Consider the following 17,649-nt stretch of genomic DNA (forward strand, 5'->3'; position numbering starts at 1 on the left):
AACGCTATACACTGTTAAATTTGACAGATTTCTTTGTGTAAATGTTTTAGTTCCTAATAATTTCTCCTGACAAATGGTTTACAACATTTAAATCAATGCACAAGTTATTATTAATTATTATTACTTGCTTTTTAACTTAATTTTTATCATCTTTTTTAGGAACAAGCATATTCATTTACATATGTATTTTGTTTTATTAATTTTAGAAAAAATACTGTAGAAATGTTGCCTTACATTTTTTTATTTTAAATGTTTTTTTATATAGGCTATATGTTACAGTTCAGATGCATTCATCAATTGACGTAAATGTGTTTTAATAGTTTGTTTTAGTAATAACACTGACATGAGACATATTTGCAATAGCGTACTCTTATTGTCTGTAAATATATGTATATTAGTGCAAATGTACATAAAAAAAAACTTCTAAGATCCCACTCGGTGCTTTAAACGCCATGCAATGGGGTCAGTTGACATTATATCATACTAATATTGTTCCACATACTATTTTAGTACATACTTTGCATTGTTCAGTTATCCGAATTTCCGAAAACTAGTTCACAGTTTAAGTTTCTATTTCCCAGCTCTGAACTTTTCAAAGGGGGGCGTGTCTTGAAATCATTTAAAAATGCTCTGCAGCAGCTTCCTCTGAACTCAACTCAATCCATAACCAGATCACTGCAAGAAACCTGGAGGATCAGTCTTCACCACGTTCAAGGTACAAGTTCAGATATTTATTTAAATGCTTGTGATGCTTAAAACCCCATGTGCTTCTCTTCCACCTGGTTTTAGGGAGATACGTCGAGAAGCAGAAACTAATAACCTTTATACTTTGACTTTTCATCATGTTTTCACTGTCCTTTCATAAAAAAATAATTTCAACGTCTCAATTTTAATTATGCGACTTAAAGAAAAAAAAGGAAATATATGTTGTACTGTACTTGTAATATGTTTGCACTGCTGAAAAGAGAAATTTAATATGGTTATTTTGTATAATCGTATTGAATTGTAAAGAAAACACTAACATTTAGAGTCTATGTGGAATATTTGCTTTTTATATTTTATACTTGTAGAATTCACTTGTCATAAGGGTAAGTTACTCTATAAAAGTAATTACAGTAGTGCATGTAATTAGATTACTGTAGTACTTGTACTAATTTCTACATCCCATATCAACCTCGGCGTTGAACATGAAACTGCTCTTTTAATTCTTGCAAATAAACAATGTTAAATTGCACAAATTATTATTGAACTGTCCAAAGTATTTCAAGAGAGAAGGTTACATTAAAATCATACGTTTAAACATTAGACGTTACATTTTGATGTTAAAGCCTATAGTCAATAGAGTATTCAATGCAATTACATCAGAATTAACTGCAATTAAGTTGTAGAAAAATCAAGAGTAATCCATAACTTTACCTTTTCAAGGGAGAAGTAATTCAATTACATTAATGCATTTTTAGTAATGGTCATAAAATGATCACTGAAATGGAAAAAAAAAAGTTAAATTAAAAGTGGTGGAAAATAAAAATGGTTATCAACTACAGCATCTAAAATGCACTTTCCCTTAAAAAATATATAGGTTTTACCTCGAGGAGAAAAATATTCCAAGTCTGTTTTTCTTCTTAAAGTGATGGTTCACCCAAAAGGTCATGGGCCTTCCATCAAAAAAGAAACCCATACAGGTTTGTACACATTTTTTAGGGTGAACCATCCCTTTAAAACCTGTTTTTTCTTGTAGGCCTATGTTTTTCTATTAGTTTAAATTTTGAATATTTCATCATTGGCTCTTTCTCTCACACAGTCTTCCATCATGGTGCAAGAAACACTGAATGAACTGTCCCAGCTGAAACAATCAGGCTTCGGTCAGCCGTGGCCACCGAGACATGGCCTGAATCTGTTGTACTGGTTTGCTCATGACTACATAGACATCACCAGCCATGGTGAAATTGTCCTGAGGTTCAGGCCTCAGAAGGGAGACTTTGGCTTTCACAAGTACCACAACAGAATTGATGAAGAGGATCCTCCTATTGTGCCCCGGGTCAATCAAAATCTCCCATACTTTGAGGTGGGCAACCTGAATTTTACAGGAGCAGACGAGCTCCCAGATTATGTCAGGGCAAATTACAGTAAAAATATTCCTGACAGTAACAAAGACCGGATTATTGTGCGTCTGGACGCCGATGGCAACCTCAACAGGGTGTATGTGACTGAACACAGCGACCCGAAACGATTCGACAGCAGAAAAACCTTCCGCGTGAGTCAGGGCCTCCTCAAGTCCATCAAGAACATGAGGCTAGATCAGTTTCTCTCCCAGCTCTCCAACATTTCTGATGTACGGGGCGGATTTACACCACAGAGTCATTATAACACGCCGCCGCCGCCTAACAACGACTCATGGTGTACCATTCTTTAAATAGGCTATAAAGAGTCATTAAACTTGGCTACTCTCATTTTATTCATGATTATTATATACACATTTTTATAATCTTTTACCTTGAACTGAATTAAATATTAATTGGTGATGTGCGTGCGGGCAATCGTATCTTTATGAATCTTTCGAGTGTGTGAATCGGATCAAGTAGCATACCTGCTCAGGTCACGTGACTTCTTTGTTTTGAAATGTTAGTGGTGTGAGGATGGGATGGTATTATTAAATGTATTAAACGTGTGATTGTAAACCAATCTTGATTCATTTTTATAATCTAAGTTTATCAAAGTTGATTAGAATGCATTTACATGACTTAACCAGCAGATGTCGTCGGAGTGCGGAGTTTTGAGAGCTCGAAGATTCATTTAGGCAATTGGTTCATTTGAATCGAAATTTCAGAAAGACTCATTCTAGTTTCGCATACTATTTAGGACGGATATGCGAATTGGGACGCAAACACTCATTTCTCGTCTGTCATGTTATGTCTCTTGTTAACACACATTTTGGTTCATTTGCTTTTTTCCTTTATTTTTATTTATTTATTAAATATCTCTGATATCTCTGGCTTGGTTTGAAATAAAATGACTTTGGAAAATCCTACATCGAATGTTTTTTGTTGTTGTTGTAAATGCATCTCAGCTGTGTAATATATCAGATGCCCTTGAAAACAGATATGCCTACATTCAGAGAACGTGAGGGACACTGGGGCTGGTTGACAAAATTTCCATTCTTTATTGAGTATTTCTGATAGAACAAACAATATGATTTTAGTGTTTAAATGGAAGCAACAATCTGAAAAGATTAAAGTGCTAATAATATTAAACCAAACTAATTTAACTCACCTTATCCTGTCAGTTCTTCTGCTCATGCAAATATCTGGCATGGAGAAGCATCAGTTTCTGTTTGCAGATCTTTGCTCCACCCTCACAAGGCAATATTACACTCCCATCACTTCTGCAGGGCAGGGTGGATTCATTTAATGCACTCATAGCTGATCATTATTGCTTTCCAGTTACAAAACAGGTTAGGAGCATCTATATAGCATCTTTAGACTCTGTGGAAGCTGCGAGATGCAAGACTGGATACTACAATCTTTTTCAAATGCAGAATTATCATGACATGGTGAGAGTCGCTGTTGAGAGACATTTTACTTAAAAAATACTTGCCCAACACTATGTATGTGTCATGGTAAAATGCTTAAACGCTATACACTTACATTTGACAGATTTCTTTGTGTAAATGTTTTAGGTCCTAATAATTACTGCTGACAAAATGTTTACAACATTTAACTCAATGCACGCACGTTATTATTAGTACTATTAAGTGTTTATTAATATATTTTGAATTCGATTTTAACTCAAGTTGTATCATCTTTTTAGGAACAAGCTGCAAACATACATCACATACTAGTTTTTTCATTTGAGCTTAAATTTGAGTAGATGTATGGTTTCTGTCAGGCTTTTTTCTTTTACGTATGTATTTTGTTTTATTAATTTTAGTATTTTTAAGCAAAAATTACTGTAGAAATGTTGCCTTGGCAATTAACTGCTTTTTTTATTTACATTTTTTTATTTTAAATGTGTTTATGTAGGCTAAATGTTACATTTCAGATGCATTCTTCAATTAAAGTAATTGGGTTTTAATAGTTTGTTTTAGTTTACAGTAATAATACTGACATGATATATGTTTGCATCTTATTGTCTGTAAATATATGTATATTAGTGCAAATGTACATAATAAAAAAAAAAAATTATTTTCAAGATCCCACTCGTTGCATTAATGCAATGGGGTCAAGTGACATTATATAATAATTTTAATGGTAAATGGACTGCATTTATATAGCGCTTTCACAGACCCAATGGCCACCAAAGCGCTTTACAATATTGCCTCACATTCACCTATTCACTCACTCATTCATACACCGACGGCAAAGTTTAGCACATACTTTGCATTATTCAGTTATCAGAAAACTAGTACACATCTCAAGTTTCTATTTCCCAGCTCTGACCTTGTCTTGGGCGTGTCTTGAAGGAATCATTTAAAAATGCTCTGCAGCCGCTTCCTCTGAACACAACTGCAATAACCAGATCACTGCAAGAAACCTAGAGGATCAGTCTACCATACAAGGTACAAGTTCAGATATTTGTGTTGTCCATAATTTAAATGCTTGTGATGCTTACAAATATTATATAATGTACAATTATATAATTGCAAAATGAATTGTGAGTCTACATGGAATATTTTTCTTTTTATATTTCCTCACTTGTTATAAGGGTAAGTTACTATAAAAAAGTAATTAATTACTATAGCTAACTACAGTAGTGTAATTAGATTACTGTATGAATTAATCATTGCATGATTTGTTACTAATTTCGAAATCCCATATCAACATCAATGTTGAACAATACATGAAACTGCTCTTTTAATTCTGGCAAATAAACAATGTAAAATTGCATACATTGTTAAAGGTGCTCTAAGCGATGTCACACATTTTTTAGGCCAAACATTTTTTTTGTCACATACAGCAAATATCTCCGCTAGCTGTCTGTCTCCTGAACACACTCTAAAGAACGCGGTCTCTGTAGACACCCCAGGCTCCACAAACAGCAGCAAAAACAAACTGGGCTAACCCCACACCACAACATAACAAACAGTGTTCCAGCCAATCACCGACAAGAAGGATTTGGGGGTGGGGTTTGGGGGTTAGTGCGCGGATGAGGAGGAGGGAGGGTCTAGCTAGCCTCCGTTTTGTTTGGCAATAGTTTGAAAGTCAACAAGAAGTGACGTCACCCAGGATCGCTTAGAGAACCTTTAAGAGACCAAAGTATTTCAAGGGATAAGGTTACATTAAAAACATACATTTTAACATTATATGTTAAATCAAATATATAGAATTGTTCTATATTTGATGCAATTACATCAGAAGTAACTGCAATTAAATTATAGAAAAATTAAGAGTAATCCCTTAAAGGGATACTTCACCTAAAAGTCCATGGGCCCCATTGACTTCCATATGGAAAAACAATACAATGGGGTCCATCAAAAAAGAAACTCATACAGGGTTTGGACAAATTTGAGGGTGTGTAGCCTATGATGATTTTTCATATTTGGGTGAACTGTTTTTTTTTTTTTTTTTTTTTTTATGTTTTTCTATTAGTTTGAATATTTCATCATTGGCTCTTTCTCTCACACAGTCCTCCATCATGGTGCAAGAAACACTGAATGAACTGTCCCAGCTGAAACAATCAGGCTTCGGTCAGCCCCGGCCACTGAGACATGGCCTGAATCTGTTGTACTGGTTTGCTCATGACTACATAGACATCAGTGACTGTAATGAAATTGTCCTGAGGTTCAGGCCTCAGAAGGGAGACTTTGGCTTTCACAAGTACCACAACAGAATTGATGAAGAGGATCCTCCTATTGTGCCCATTGTGCCCAGTCAGGATCTCCCATACTATGAGGTGGGCAACCTGAATTTTACAGGAGCAGACAAGCTCCCAAATTATGTCAGGGCAAATTACAGTAAAAATATTCCTGACAGTAACAAAGACCGGATTATTGTGCGTCTGGACGCCAATGGCAGCGTCAACATGGTGTATGTGACTGAACACAGCGACCCGAAGCGATTCGACAGCAGAAAAACCTTCCGTGTGAGTCAGGGCCTCCTCCAGAACATCAGGAACATGAGGCTAGATCAGTATCTCTCCCAGCTCTCCAACACTGTTGAAGAACAGGCCGGATTTAAACCACGGAGTCTTCATAACACGCCGCCGCCGCCTAACAACGACTCCTGGTGTACCATTCTTTAAATAGGCTATAAAAAATCATTAAAATGCTCTTATTTTAATCGTGATTATTATATACACATTTTTATAAGCTTTTACCTTAAACTGAATAAAATATTAATTGGTGATATGCGGGAACTCGCGCCTTTATGAATCTATCGAGTGAGTGAATCGGACCACACGCACCTGCTCAGGTCACGTGACTTCAGAAAAAAGGATAGGCCTACTTCGTTTCTTACCTACTGTTTTGAAATGTTAGTGGTGTGAGGATGGGGTGGTATTATTAAATGTATTAAACGTGTGATTGTAAAAAAAAAAAAAAAAATTGAGTCATTTTTATAGACTAATCCAAGTTTATAAAAGTTGATTACAATGCATTTACACGACGTAAACCAGCAGATGTTGGCGGCGCAGAGTTTCGAGAGCTCGAAGATTAATTTAGCAAAGCAATTGGAGTTGAATCGAAGTTTCAGAAAGACTCACTTTTCTTCTGTCATGTTATGTCTTGTTAACACACATTTTGATTAATTTACTTATTTCCTCTTTTTTTTTTTTTTTTTTTTTTTTTTATATGTGCTTTCTCTGGCTTGGTTTGAAATAAAATGACTTTGGAAACTGCTACTACGAATGTTTTTTGTTTGTTTGTTTGTTTTTTGTAAATGCATCTTTTTTTATAGCTGTGTAATATATCAGATGCCCTTGAAATAGATATGCAGATATGCCTAGAATGTGAAACTGGGGCTTGTTGACAGAATTTCCATTCTTTATTGATCATTTCTGATGGAACAAACAATATGAATTTGGTGTTAAAGGGGAAGTAACAATAAGAAAAGATTAAAGTGCTAATAATATTAAACCAAACTAATGCCACTTAACTCACATTATCCTGTCAGTTCTTCTGCTCATGCAAATATCATGGAGAAGCATCAGTTTCTGTTTGCAGATCTTTGCTCCACCCTCACAAGGCAATATTACACTCCCATCACTTCTGCAGGGCAGGGTGGATTCATTTAATGCACTCATAGCTGATCATTATTGCTTTCCAGTTACAAAACAGGTTAGGAGCATCTATATAGCATCTTTAGACTCTGTGGAAGCTGCGAGATGCAAGACTGGATACTGCAATCTTTTTCAAATGCAGAATTATCATGACACGGTGAGAGTCGCTGTTGAGAGACATTTTATTTATTTAAAAACATAAATTATGAATAAGAATCAAGTTAGCTGTAATAGCACATCCGATCTGGACTTCTTTGTTTTTACTTAAAATTTGACTCTACCTCAGATTAACTGTTCATCTCACTACAAGATTGCTTAGAGGATTCAGACTTTGTACTGATGTAGTGATCTTTCATTTCTTATATTTATATTTCTACTTTCTTAATAATGTCTGCAGATGTGTTTCGGTCATAGTCTAGGACCCAACAAACTTTATTGTGCTGATATTGAGAGAAAGTCTGCTGAATGGATTAATGTTGTGAGCTGATCTGAAAACCACATCAAAATATCCCAAATATTGAATAATTCTGCAGAGTTCACCGATGAGGAAATGAGCTGATTTAACTGGAGTTCGTCTTCTTTTTGGTTTTGCATTTTGCATTTTTTCGGTTTGATATTAAAAATATTCTTCTTTGCATTACAAGTGTGCCATTGTTAGAGTAAAACCAGTCGTGTTCTTTACATTGTATTTTCCAGCAGAATCAATATGATGAGGACCCTGTATAATGTCTGATCTGAGAGAGTCCAGGTTTGGTCAAACACACACTCTGGTCTTGCTGTGGTGGTTTGCTCATGAATGTGTTCAGATTGACTCCAATGGACATATAATTGCTTTCTGAAACCCTGCAAATGGAGCTTTTGGCAACTCTTCAAATGGCGGCCGCAGCCGAATCATCCATCCATCCATTCCCAAACCGCTGGTCCAATGTGGATACAGCGTAATATCAGAAGTGTAAATTGCTTTTTAATTGATTTCTAAATCGTTATTAAACAGCAAGAACAAACTATGCAAAAGCGGCAGAGCTTCCAGCGCACTCAGTGTCCGAATTCACACACTCGTTTCCATTCACTCCTTCAAGCGGACTATATTAGTGAAGTAATGCAGGGAACAGGGAGTGATTTTAAACACAGACATCTGTATTGCAGCTTGTCTCCATTTGGACAGCTTATTTGGATGCTATAAATGAATATAATATGTTTAAATATAATTATAAACATATGCTCATCATTATGGTGTTGAGCGTTGCATGTTTATCACTCGATTCTCTTTATGATTTATTACAATCATGTAGATAAATATTTCAGATCCATGGAGACAGAAGGCAAAGCTGTAATATTAAATCTGAATATGAGTGAGACATTAGTTTAATATAAAGTAGCATTAATGGTAATCCCCTCATGAACATCATATAGGTTTTGCTTTCTGCATTGTGAGTTTCTGTTCATCAAAAGAGCAACACACATCAAACCTCTAGAGTACTTCCTGTTACTATGTTACTAGTTCAGTGACATCAGCAACTATGTGCTGTTATCATGCCATATAAATGAGGCAGTCAGTGCCAAAGGTCTAGTAAGGTCTAGTATCACTACAAGGTAAAGGTGTATTCTTTTTTAATATTTACTTTATATACAGTGTATATATATTTATATGTTTGTGTGTGTGTGTGTGTGTGTGTGTGTGTGTGTGTGCGCACGTGTATGTGTGTGTGTGTGTGTGTGTTTAATTAGGGCCCAAGCCTTGAAAAGGCGAAGGCCCTATTGTTTTTCTTAGGATTATTATTTATTATTCTTCTTCTTTATTATTATTATTATTATTTTACTACCTTTTGGGCACTTTTGGGGGCCTTAACGTGCTCAAAAACTCTTGAAACTTTGCACAAATGTCAGAAGCCGCGGCCATTAGGGCCCGACTGAAGCTGGGACCCGGGCGTGGCAGGGGGGCTCAGCAGCGCCCCCTGGAATGGGATTCAAAAACATGTCCATATATCAAACACGCTTGCATGTAATAATATGAAACTCGGTACACATATAGATCTCATCGGGCCGAACAACTTTCGTGCTCTAAGTTTTACGCCAGTCCAACAGGAAGTCGGCTATTATGGGCTGTATGGAAACGCATGTTCTGGCATTTGAAACACTTCTCCCAGAGAATTCATCCGATGACCACGAAACTTGGTGTGCATGAAGTCAAGACATGGAGGATGCTAAATTGCGGACGGATTTTTGATATCTCGAACGGTTTGGCCGTGGCGAGGGAACAAATTTATGATTAAAAAAGGATGCATAAAGTGTGTTATAACTTAGTTATAGTTTTACCTACAGTTACAAAACTCAGCGTGTATATTGATATTATCAAGCCGAACAACTTTCTAATTTACAGTCATTAGCTCCGACCAACAGAAAGTCAGATATTGTGGTTTGAATGTGAATTGTGTCTCTCTCTGTCTCTCTGCCATTCTCTGTGTGTGTGTCTGTCTGTGTGGGGTGGGGAGGGGAGGGGGGGATCTGTGTATGTGTGTGTGTGTGTGTGTGTGTGAGGAGGGGGGCTAGTTTAGTTTAACCCTTTCTCTGCTGTGTGCAAAATCTCGGGCACTTTTGGGGCCCTTAACGTGCTCGAGAACTCTTGAAACTTTGCACACAGGTCAAAACCCGTGGCCATAAGGGCCGGGCTGAAGCTGGTACCCGGGCGTGGCATGGGGGCTCGACAGCGCCCCCTGGAATGGGATTCAAACACTTGTCCTTATATCAAACACGCTTGCATGTAATAATATGAAACTCGGTACACATTTAGATCTCATCGGGCCGAACAACTTTCGTGCTCTAAGTTTTACGCCAGCCCAACAGGAAGTCGGCTATTGTGGGTGGTATGAAAACGCATGTTCTGGCATTTGAAACAATTTCTAGAAAATTCCTCCAATCGCAACCAAACTCGGTCAGCATGATGTCAAGACATTGAGGACGCTAAATTGCTGACGGATTTTTGATATCTCGAACAGTTTGGCTGTGGCGAGGAAACTAAATTATGGCGAGAAAAGAGAAACACGATGTGTTATAACGTCTTCATACATTAATTGATGATGAAACTTCAGTAGCGTGTTTGTTGTAAGAGAGCGATCACATGGATGTAACTAATGTGAGTCAAAGTTATAGCGCCACCAACTGGCAGCAGGAAGTGTGTCACTTTCAAAATGCTTTGAATTCACCCTCTTATTTTTACCCGATTTGCTTCAAACTTTATGTGTATAATGTAAACACACGGCAGATGTAGACCTGTGAAAGAATTATTGATATCTTAAATACTGTTGCCATGGCAACACTTTAAACTTTTATATTCTTTTTGGGTGCATTTGAGGCTCTTAACATGCTTCAAATTGCATGAAACTCAACATGCATATCACATTTATTAGGTACTAGGCATGTGTGAAGTTTCAGAAACGGGCGCGGTGGAGGGGCTCAGTAGCGCCACCTTTAGTCAAAAATGGGGTATTAGTTTTACCTACAGTAACAAAAATCGGTATTTATATTTATCTCCCCGAGCCGGACAACTTTCTAATTTACAGTCATTAGCTCCGACCAACAGGAAGTCAGATATTTTGGTTTGAATGTGATTTGATGGGAATTTTGCCAGTCTCTCTCAGTGTCTGTGTGTGTGAGAGAGGAGGGGGGCTTTATTTTAACCCTTTTTCTGCTGTGTGGGACTTTTCGGGCACTTTTGGGGCCCTTAACGTGCTCGAAAACTCTTGAAACTTTGCACACAGGTCAGAACCTGCGGCCATCAGGGCTGGGCTGAAGCTGGTACCCGGGCGTGGCAGGGGAGCTCAACAGCGCCCCCTTGAACGTGGTCCGAAAAACTTGGTCCATATATCAAACACGTTTGCATGTAATAATATGAAACTCGGTACACATATAGATTTAATCGGGCCGAACAACTTTCGTGCTCTAAGTTTTACACCAGTCCAACAGGAAGTCGGCTATTATGGGCTGTATGAAAATGCATGCCCCTGGAATTTTATATACTCCTCCAAGAAAAATTATCCTATCGCCACCAAACTCGGTCAGCATGAAGTCAAGACATTGAGGACGCTAAATTGCGGACGGATTTTTGATATCTCGAACGGTTTGGCCGTGACGAGGAAACGAAGTTATGGCGAGAAAAGAAAAACACAATGTGTTATAACGTCTTCATACATTAATTGATCTGGATGAAACTTCAGCAGTGTGTTTGTTGTAAGAGGGCGATCACATGGATGTGACTATTGTGAGTCAAAGTTATAGCGCCACCAACTGGCAGCAGGAAGTGTGTTACTTTCAAGATACTTTTGACTAAAGTGGGTGGGTTATTTTTACCTACAGTCACAAAACTCGGTCTGTATATTGTGCTTATCGATCCGGACAACTTTCTCATTTACAGTCATTAGCTCCGACCAACAGGAAGTCAGATATTTTGGTTTGAATGTGGTTTTGTCTCTCTCTGACAGAGTTCCCCCTGCTATTCTCTCTGTGTGTGTGTGTGTGTGTGTGTGTGTGTGTGGAGTGGGGGGGAGGGGAGGGAGAGAGGGCACACACACAGACAGCCCCCCCCCCCCTTTTCTGTGTGTGTTTGGAGGGGAGCAGAAAGACTCACACTGATACAAGCTCTAAAGCAGACTTCTTCTCGACAGTCAAAGCGGGGTTACGTTATTGCCCGTCGTGCACAGGAACCCGAAAGGCAACGGGGTGGCGGCTTTTTATATATATATATATATATATATATATATATATATATATATATATATATATATATATATATATATATATATATATATATATATATATAAAAAAATATAGCTGCAAGCAGCGATGGAGGGCCCAAGCCGGTGGCAGCGCCAGCCCGGTGCCTTTAGTGTAACTAAAGGCACCAGGGTGGCGGTGCCACCGGCTTGGGCCCGTAATCGCTGCTTGCAGCTATATTTATTTATTATTCTTCTTCTTCTTCTTCTTCTTCTTTATTATTATTATTATTTTACTACCTTTTGGGCACTTTTGGGGGCCTTAACGTGCTCAAAAACTCTTGAAACTTTGCACAAATGTCAGAACCCGCGGCCATTAGAGCCGGACTGAAGCTGGGACCCGGGCGTGGCAGGGGGGCTCGGCAGCGCCCCCTGGAATGGGATTCAAAAACATGTCCATATATCAAACACGCTTGCATGTAATAATATGAAACTCGGTACACATATAGATCTCATCGGGCCGAACAACTTTCGTGCTCTAAGTTTTACGCCAGTCCAACAGGAAGTCGGCTATTATGGGCTGTATGGAAACGCATGTTCTGGCATTTGAAACACTTCTCCCAGAGAATTCATCCGATGACCACGAAACTCGGTGTGCATGAAGTCAAGACATGGAGGATGCTAAATTGCGGACGGATTTTTGATATCTCGAACGGTTTGGCCGTGGCGAGGAAACGAATTTATGATTAAAAAAGGATGCATAAAGTGTGTTATAACTTAGTTATAGTTTTACCTACAGTTACAAAACTCAGCGTGTGTTTTGATCTTATCAAGCCGAACAACTTTCTAATTTACAGTCATTAGCTCCGACCAACAGAAAGTCAGATATTGTGGTTTGAATGTGAATTGTGTCTCTCTCTGTCTCTCTGGCATTCTGTGTGTGTGTGTCTGTCTGTGTGGGGTGGGGAGGGGAGGGGGGGATCTGTGTATGTGTGTGTGTGTGAGGAGGGGGGCTAGTTTAGTTTAACCCTTTCTCTGCTGTGTGCAAAATCTCGGGCACTTTTGGGGCCCTTAACGTGCTCGAAAACTCTTGAAATTTTGCACACAGGTCAGAACCCGCGGCTGAAGCTGGTACCCGGGCGTGGCAGGGGGGCTCGACAGCGCCCCCTGGAATGGGATTCAAACACTTGTCCGTATATCAAACACGCTTGCATGTAATAATATGAAACTCGGTACACATTTAGATCTCATCGGGCCGAACAACTTTCGTGCTCTAAGTTTTACGCCAGCCCAACAGGAAGTCGGCTATTGTGGGTGGTATGAAAACGCATGCCCCTGGAATTTGAAACACTCTTTCTAGAAAATTCATCCAATCGCAACCAAACTCGGTCAGCATGACGTCAAGACATTGAGGATACTAAATTGCTGACGGATTTTTGAAATCTCGAACAGTTTGGCCGTGGCGAGGAAACAAAATTATGGCGAGAAAAGAGAAACACGATGTGTTATAACATCTTCATACATTAATTGATCTTGATGAAACTTCAGTAGCGTGTTTGTTGTAAGAGAGCGATCACATGGATGTAACTAATGTGAGTCAAAGTTATAGCGCCACCAACTGGCAGCAGGAAGTGTGTTACTTTTGACAAAAGTGGGGGGGTTAGTTTTACCTACAGTCACAAAACTTGGTATGTATATTGTGCACATCGAGCCGGACAACTTTCTGGTTTACAGTCATTAGCACCGACCAACAGGAAGTCAGATATTTTGGTTTGAATGTGGTTTTGTCTCTCTCTGACAGAGTTCCCCCTGCCATTCTCTGTGTGTGTGTGTGTGTGTGTGTGGGGAGGGAGAGAGGGAGGGAGGGAGGGCACACACACAGACAGCCCCCCCCTTTTCTGTGTGTGTTTGGAGGGGAGCAGAAAGACTCACACTAGAGTGCGGATCGGGCCAAATTTTTCAGTCCGAGCCCGGCCCGCGTCCGACAGAGCAGTAACCGAACCCGACCCGAGCCCGACAGGCATAAAGATATTTATGTTCGAGCCCGACCCGAGCCCGACAGTTAAAATCCCATTTTTTTCTCATACTAATGACAATTGTACGTTTTTTTGTGTGGAAAGCCCGCTTTTATTAAGCAACTGTAGGAAGGCAATCGGAAATGTCAACAGGACAAGCGCATCAGCGCGCGGAGCAACAAGCGCTCTTAACACCTGGCGCGCACACATTATGCACGCGTTTCGTTGTCACGGCTACATAAACAAATGTCCGCACACAGGAAGACGGATGTTATGGTAATATTTTACATGTATTTTAATCACAAAAACGAACGTTTGCATCAAGTGAAAGCATCAGGCACATCGGCTACCTACATAAGCTGTTTTAAATTTAAAATGTTCAATGCCTTATCGCGCTGATGTGACCGAGCCCGACCCGAACCCGAACATCATTTCTAAATATCTGTCCGAACCCGGCCCGGCCCGTCGGGTACCGGCGGGTCCCGTCGGGCTCGGGTCGGGTATCCATCCTCTAACTCACACTGATGCAAGCTCTAAAGCAGACTTCTTCTCGACAGTCAAGCGGGGTTACGTTATTGCTTGTCGTGCACAGGAACCCGAAAGGCAACGGGGTGGCGGCTTTATATATATATATATATATATAAATAAATATAGCTGCAAGCAGCGATGGAGGGCCCAAGCCGGTGGCAGCGCCAGCCCGGTGCCTTTAGTGTAACTAAAGGCACCAGGGTGGCGGTGCCACCGGCTTGGGCCCGTAATCGCTGCTTGCAGCTATATTTGATTTTGAACTGTTTACTTTCACAGAAATGGTAGATCAGTGCACTACAGATTAACCCTTCGTCTCTCTGCAATCGGTTCAAAGGATCAGTTTTTCTCAGCTCTTTGTAAGTAATCAGTTTCTGTAGATGTGTTTGAGCCAGCTCCCCTTGTCCTGGCATATGTGCTTTATGAGGAACACAAATGTGTATTATGACATAGGTATTACAACGTAAGGTGGTTTATGAGGACACTTCCTGTGGCTTAAAAAACATACTAAACTGTGTGTGTGTGTTTTTTTTGTGTGTGTGTAAATAAAAAAAAGAAGCTTTCTCTGATTGGTAGGGTTCTGTCAGGACCACTATCGTCAAACACGATTGACAATTAGCATACAGTTATGTTTGGCGGTATGGTTCTGTTCTGGCCTAGCATGGATAAGAGCAGCAATAACCCCCCTTACGGTAAACAGAACAGAACCAACATGAATGTATTGCAGATATCATTAATTCAAGATTTTAAAGTACAACATGATTTGAGAATTTATCAATAGAATCAGAACGTCAAATCCTGACTGGATGAGAGGAGGAGCTGGGGAGGGAGGAGGGTATTTCGGGTATTACAGCTGCTGATAATACTGAGGAGCTTATATATGTATGTGATAGGCGTCGTGTAGGTAGATGTGGATCAGCTGAGAGTCAGCTGATGCGAGCTTGACTAACGTGACCTGCCAGAACTGACGCTACGCTTGATTTAGTGTAAGGCGATAGAATATACAGTTTATCGAGTCCCAATAAACCACACATAAACCACATATGCCACATAGGCTGCTGTTTGGTCTTGGTCAAAACAGACTTTGATGAGCTGCTTTTGAGAGAAAATCTGCTGAATAGATTCAAATTTATTAAACAGAGACAATCTTATTGGGAGCTGAAAACACCATCACCATTACCCCAAATATTTAATAAATGATCATGTGATCAACATGTGATCAGTGATCAACAGCAGGGGATTTACAGAACTTTGTCAATGACAGGCTTTCCAATTCTGCAGACTTAACCATTGATGATGAAATTAACTGATTTAAATGAAGTCGAACTGATTACTGTTGCTTCTTGGCTTTACATTTTGCAGTTTTTCCTATAATTGTATATTTTACATAACATCATAACATTTATTGCATTGTTTTTTTTCCCCAGCAGGATTGCAGGAACACGATGAGGACCCTGAATAATTTGTCTGATCTGGAAGAGTCCAAGTATGGCCGGCCTCCTCCCAGACACGGTCTGATCTTGCTGTGGTGGTTTGCTCATGAATGTGTTCAGATTGATTTCAACAGTCGTATGGTTGCCCTCTGCAACCCTATAAATGGCGCTTTTGGTTTCCACCGATTCTATAACAGGGAGAATCTTCTTCCGGACTCTTATCTCCCGTACTATGAGGTGGGCAACCTGCACATCACCGACTCACTGCCTGAATATGTCACTGTGAATTACACAGGATGGTCAGACAAAAGCAACAAAGACCGCATCATTGTTTTATTTAACTCAAGGTGGAAAAGATTTGACAGCATTTATGTGACACAGCACTCAGATCTGGTGAATTTCGACCAGAATCACACTTACTGCATTAGCATTGAACTCATGAAGGACATTAAAGGTTTAAGCCGTGAGGAATTCCTCAGAGCACCTATCCGCACAAATCCACCCAATCTTCCTCAGTTTGTGTCCATAGACATACCCAGCACATATCCTCATGTCCCACCAATACTGTCATACACACCTCAGCCACACACACCTCAGCCACACACACCTCAGCCAGTGCAGAGTGAAACCTGTCTGAGTAAGAAATGCTGGTGTGTGGTGATTTGCGTCTTGATTTTACTGTTGCTCATTATTGCTGCTGTCGTTTTAGGGATTAAATTTAGCCCTAAATAGTTTTCATCCACTGCTGTTTGTTATTCTAGCTCATTTTGAAGCTGTATGTTGCAGTTTGTTTCCTTTGGGGACAATTGCTTATTGGAATGAAATAAAATAAAAACATTTACATGTATATTATTATATAGAATAAAATACAATGTTGACCGTTGCATGTTTATCACTGAATTATTTTTAATGGTTCATTGCACTGATGTAAATAAATATCCAAGATTTAGAAGGACCAAAAAACAACCAATCAATGTCTTCTGTGTTTATGCCCTGATTTATATTAATTTCGTTTCATAATTGTTGCTTATTCTTTGACATATACAAACAGATAATGTATTAAAACTCCAAAAACCACTCACTTGTGTTTGTGTGATGTAGTTATTTTTTTAATAAATGTAGATACTTTTTCGATAAATAATCGATGTTCCTTAAAATGAATCGCTACTTTTTCCAAAAAGAATCGCTACTTTTTCCAAAAAGAATCGCTACTTTTTCCAAAAAGAATCGTTACTTTTTAAACTGAATGGATACTTTTTCCAAAAAGACTCGATACTTTTTCAAAATAATCATTACATCCCTAAAAAGAATCGATACTTTTTCCAAAAATAATTGCTACTTTTTTAAGGGAATCGATACTTTTTCCAAAATGAATCGCTACTTTTCACAAAATGAATTGCTACTTTTTCCAAAATGAATCGCTACTTTTTCCAAAATGAATCGCTAATTCTCCCAAAAATAATCAATACTTTTTACTATTTTCATATTTTTATTCTTAGAATTTTAATTACTATGTTTCTTGTTGAATTTGTATTTGTATATTTGCACTGGAAGCTTCAGTACCTAGAAAAATTCCTTGTGTGTACAAGCACACTTGGCAATAAAGCTCTTTCTGATTCTGAATTGCTACTCTTCTCAAAATGAATCGATACTTTTTCCAAAATGAATCGCTACTTTTCACAAAATGAATCGCTACTTTTTCCAAAATGAATCGCTACTTTTCCAAAATGAATCGCTAATTCTCCCAAAATGAAT

The 17,649-nt window shown here is 38.9% G+C and overlaps 2 protein-coding genes and 1 long non-coding RNA gene across 4 annotated transcripts; all 3 read left to right on the top strand.

Moving 5' to 3' along the window:
- The first annotated feature begins 582 nt into the window (after positions 1-582).
- On the top strand, positions 583-3,022 carry LOC307000956 (uncharacterized protein). Its single transcript, XM_079616985.1, has 2 exons — positions 583-715; positions 1,802-3,022. The coding sequence occupies exon 2, from the start codon at positions 1,811-1,813 to the stop codon at positions 2,411-2,413; it is 603 nt and encodes a 200-aa protein (XP_079473111.1). The 5' UTR covers positions 583-715; positions 1,802-1,810; the 3' UTR covers positions 2,414-3,022.
- A 1,407-nt stretch (positions 3,023-4,429) lies between these two features.
- On the top strand, positions 4,430-6,839 carry LOC307000488 (uncharacterized protein). Its single transcript, XM_079616122.1, has 2 exons — positions 4,430-4,555; positions 5,623-6,839. Exon 2 carries the CDS (start codon positions 5,632-5,634, stop codon positions 6,235-6,237), a length of 606 nt encoding a protein of 201 aa, XP_079472248.1. The 5' UTR covers positions 4,430-4,555; positions 5,623-5,631; the 3' UTR covers positions 6,238-6,839.
- A 988-nt stretch (positions 6,840-7,827) lies between these two features.
- LOC307000400 lies at positions 7,828-16,970 on the top strand. Of its 2 annotated transcripts, none has more exons than XR_013798031.1 (3): positions 7,828-8,164; positions 14,741-14,820; positions 15,892-16,970. It is a non-coding gene; the product is annotated as an uncharacterized lncRNA (long non-coding RNA). The 2 variants fall into 2 exon arrangements; XR_013798032.1 differs by having other exon boundaries at positions 15,889-16,852.
- Positions 16,971-17,649: the final 679 nt, after the last annotated feature.

The sequence above is a fragment of the Phoxinus phoxinus genome (genome assembly GCF_949152265.1).
Source record: "Phoxinus phoxinus genome assembly, chromosome: 6".
Lineage (NCBI taxonomy): Eukaryota > Metazoa > Chordata > Actinopteri > Cypriniformes > Leuciscidae > Phoxinus > Phoxinus phoxinus.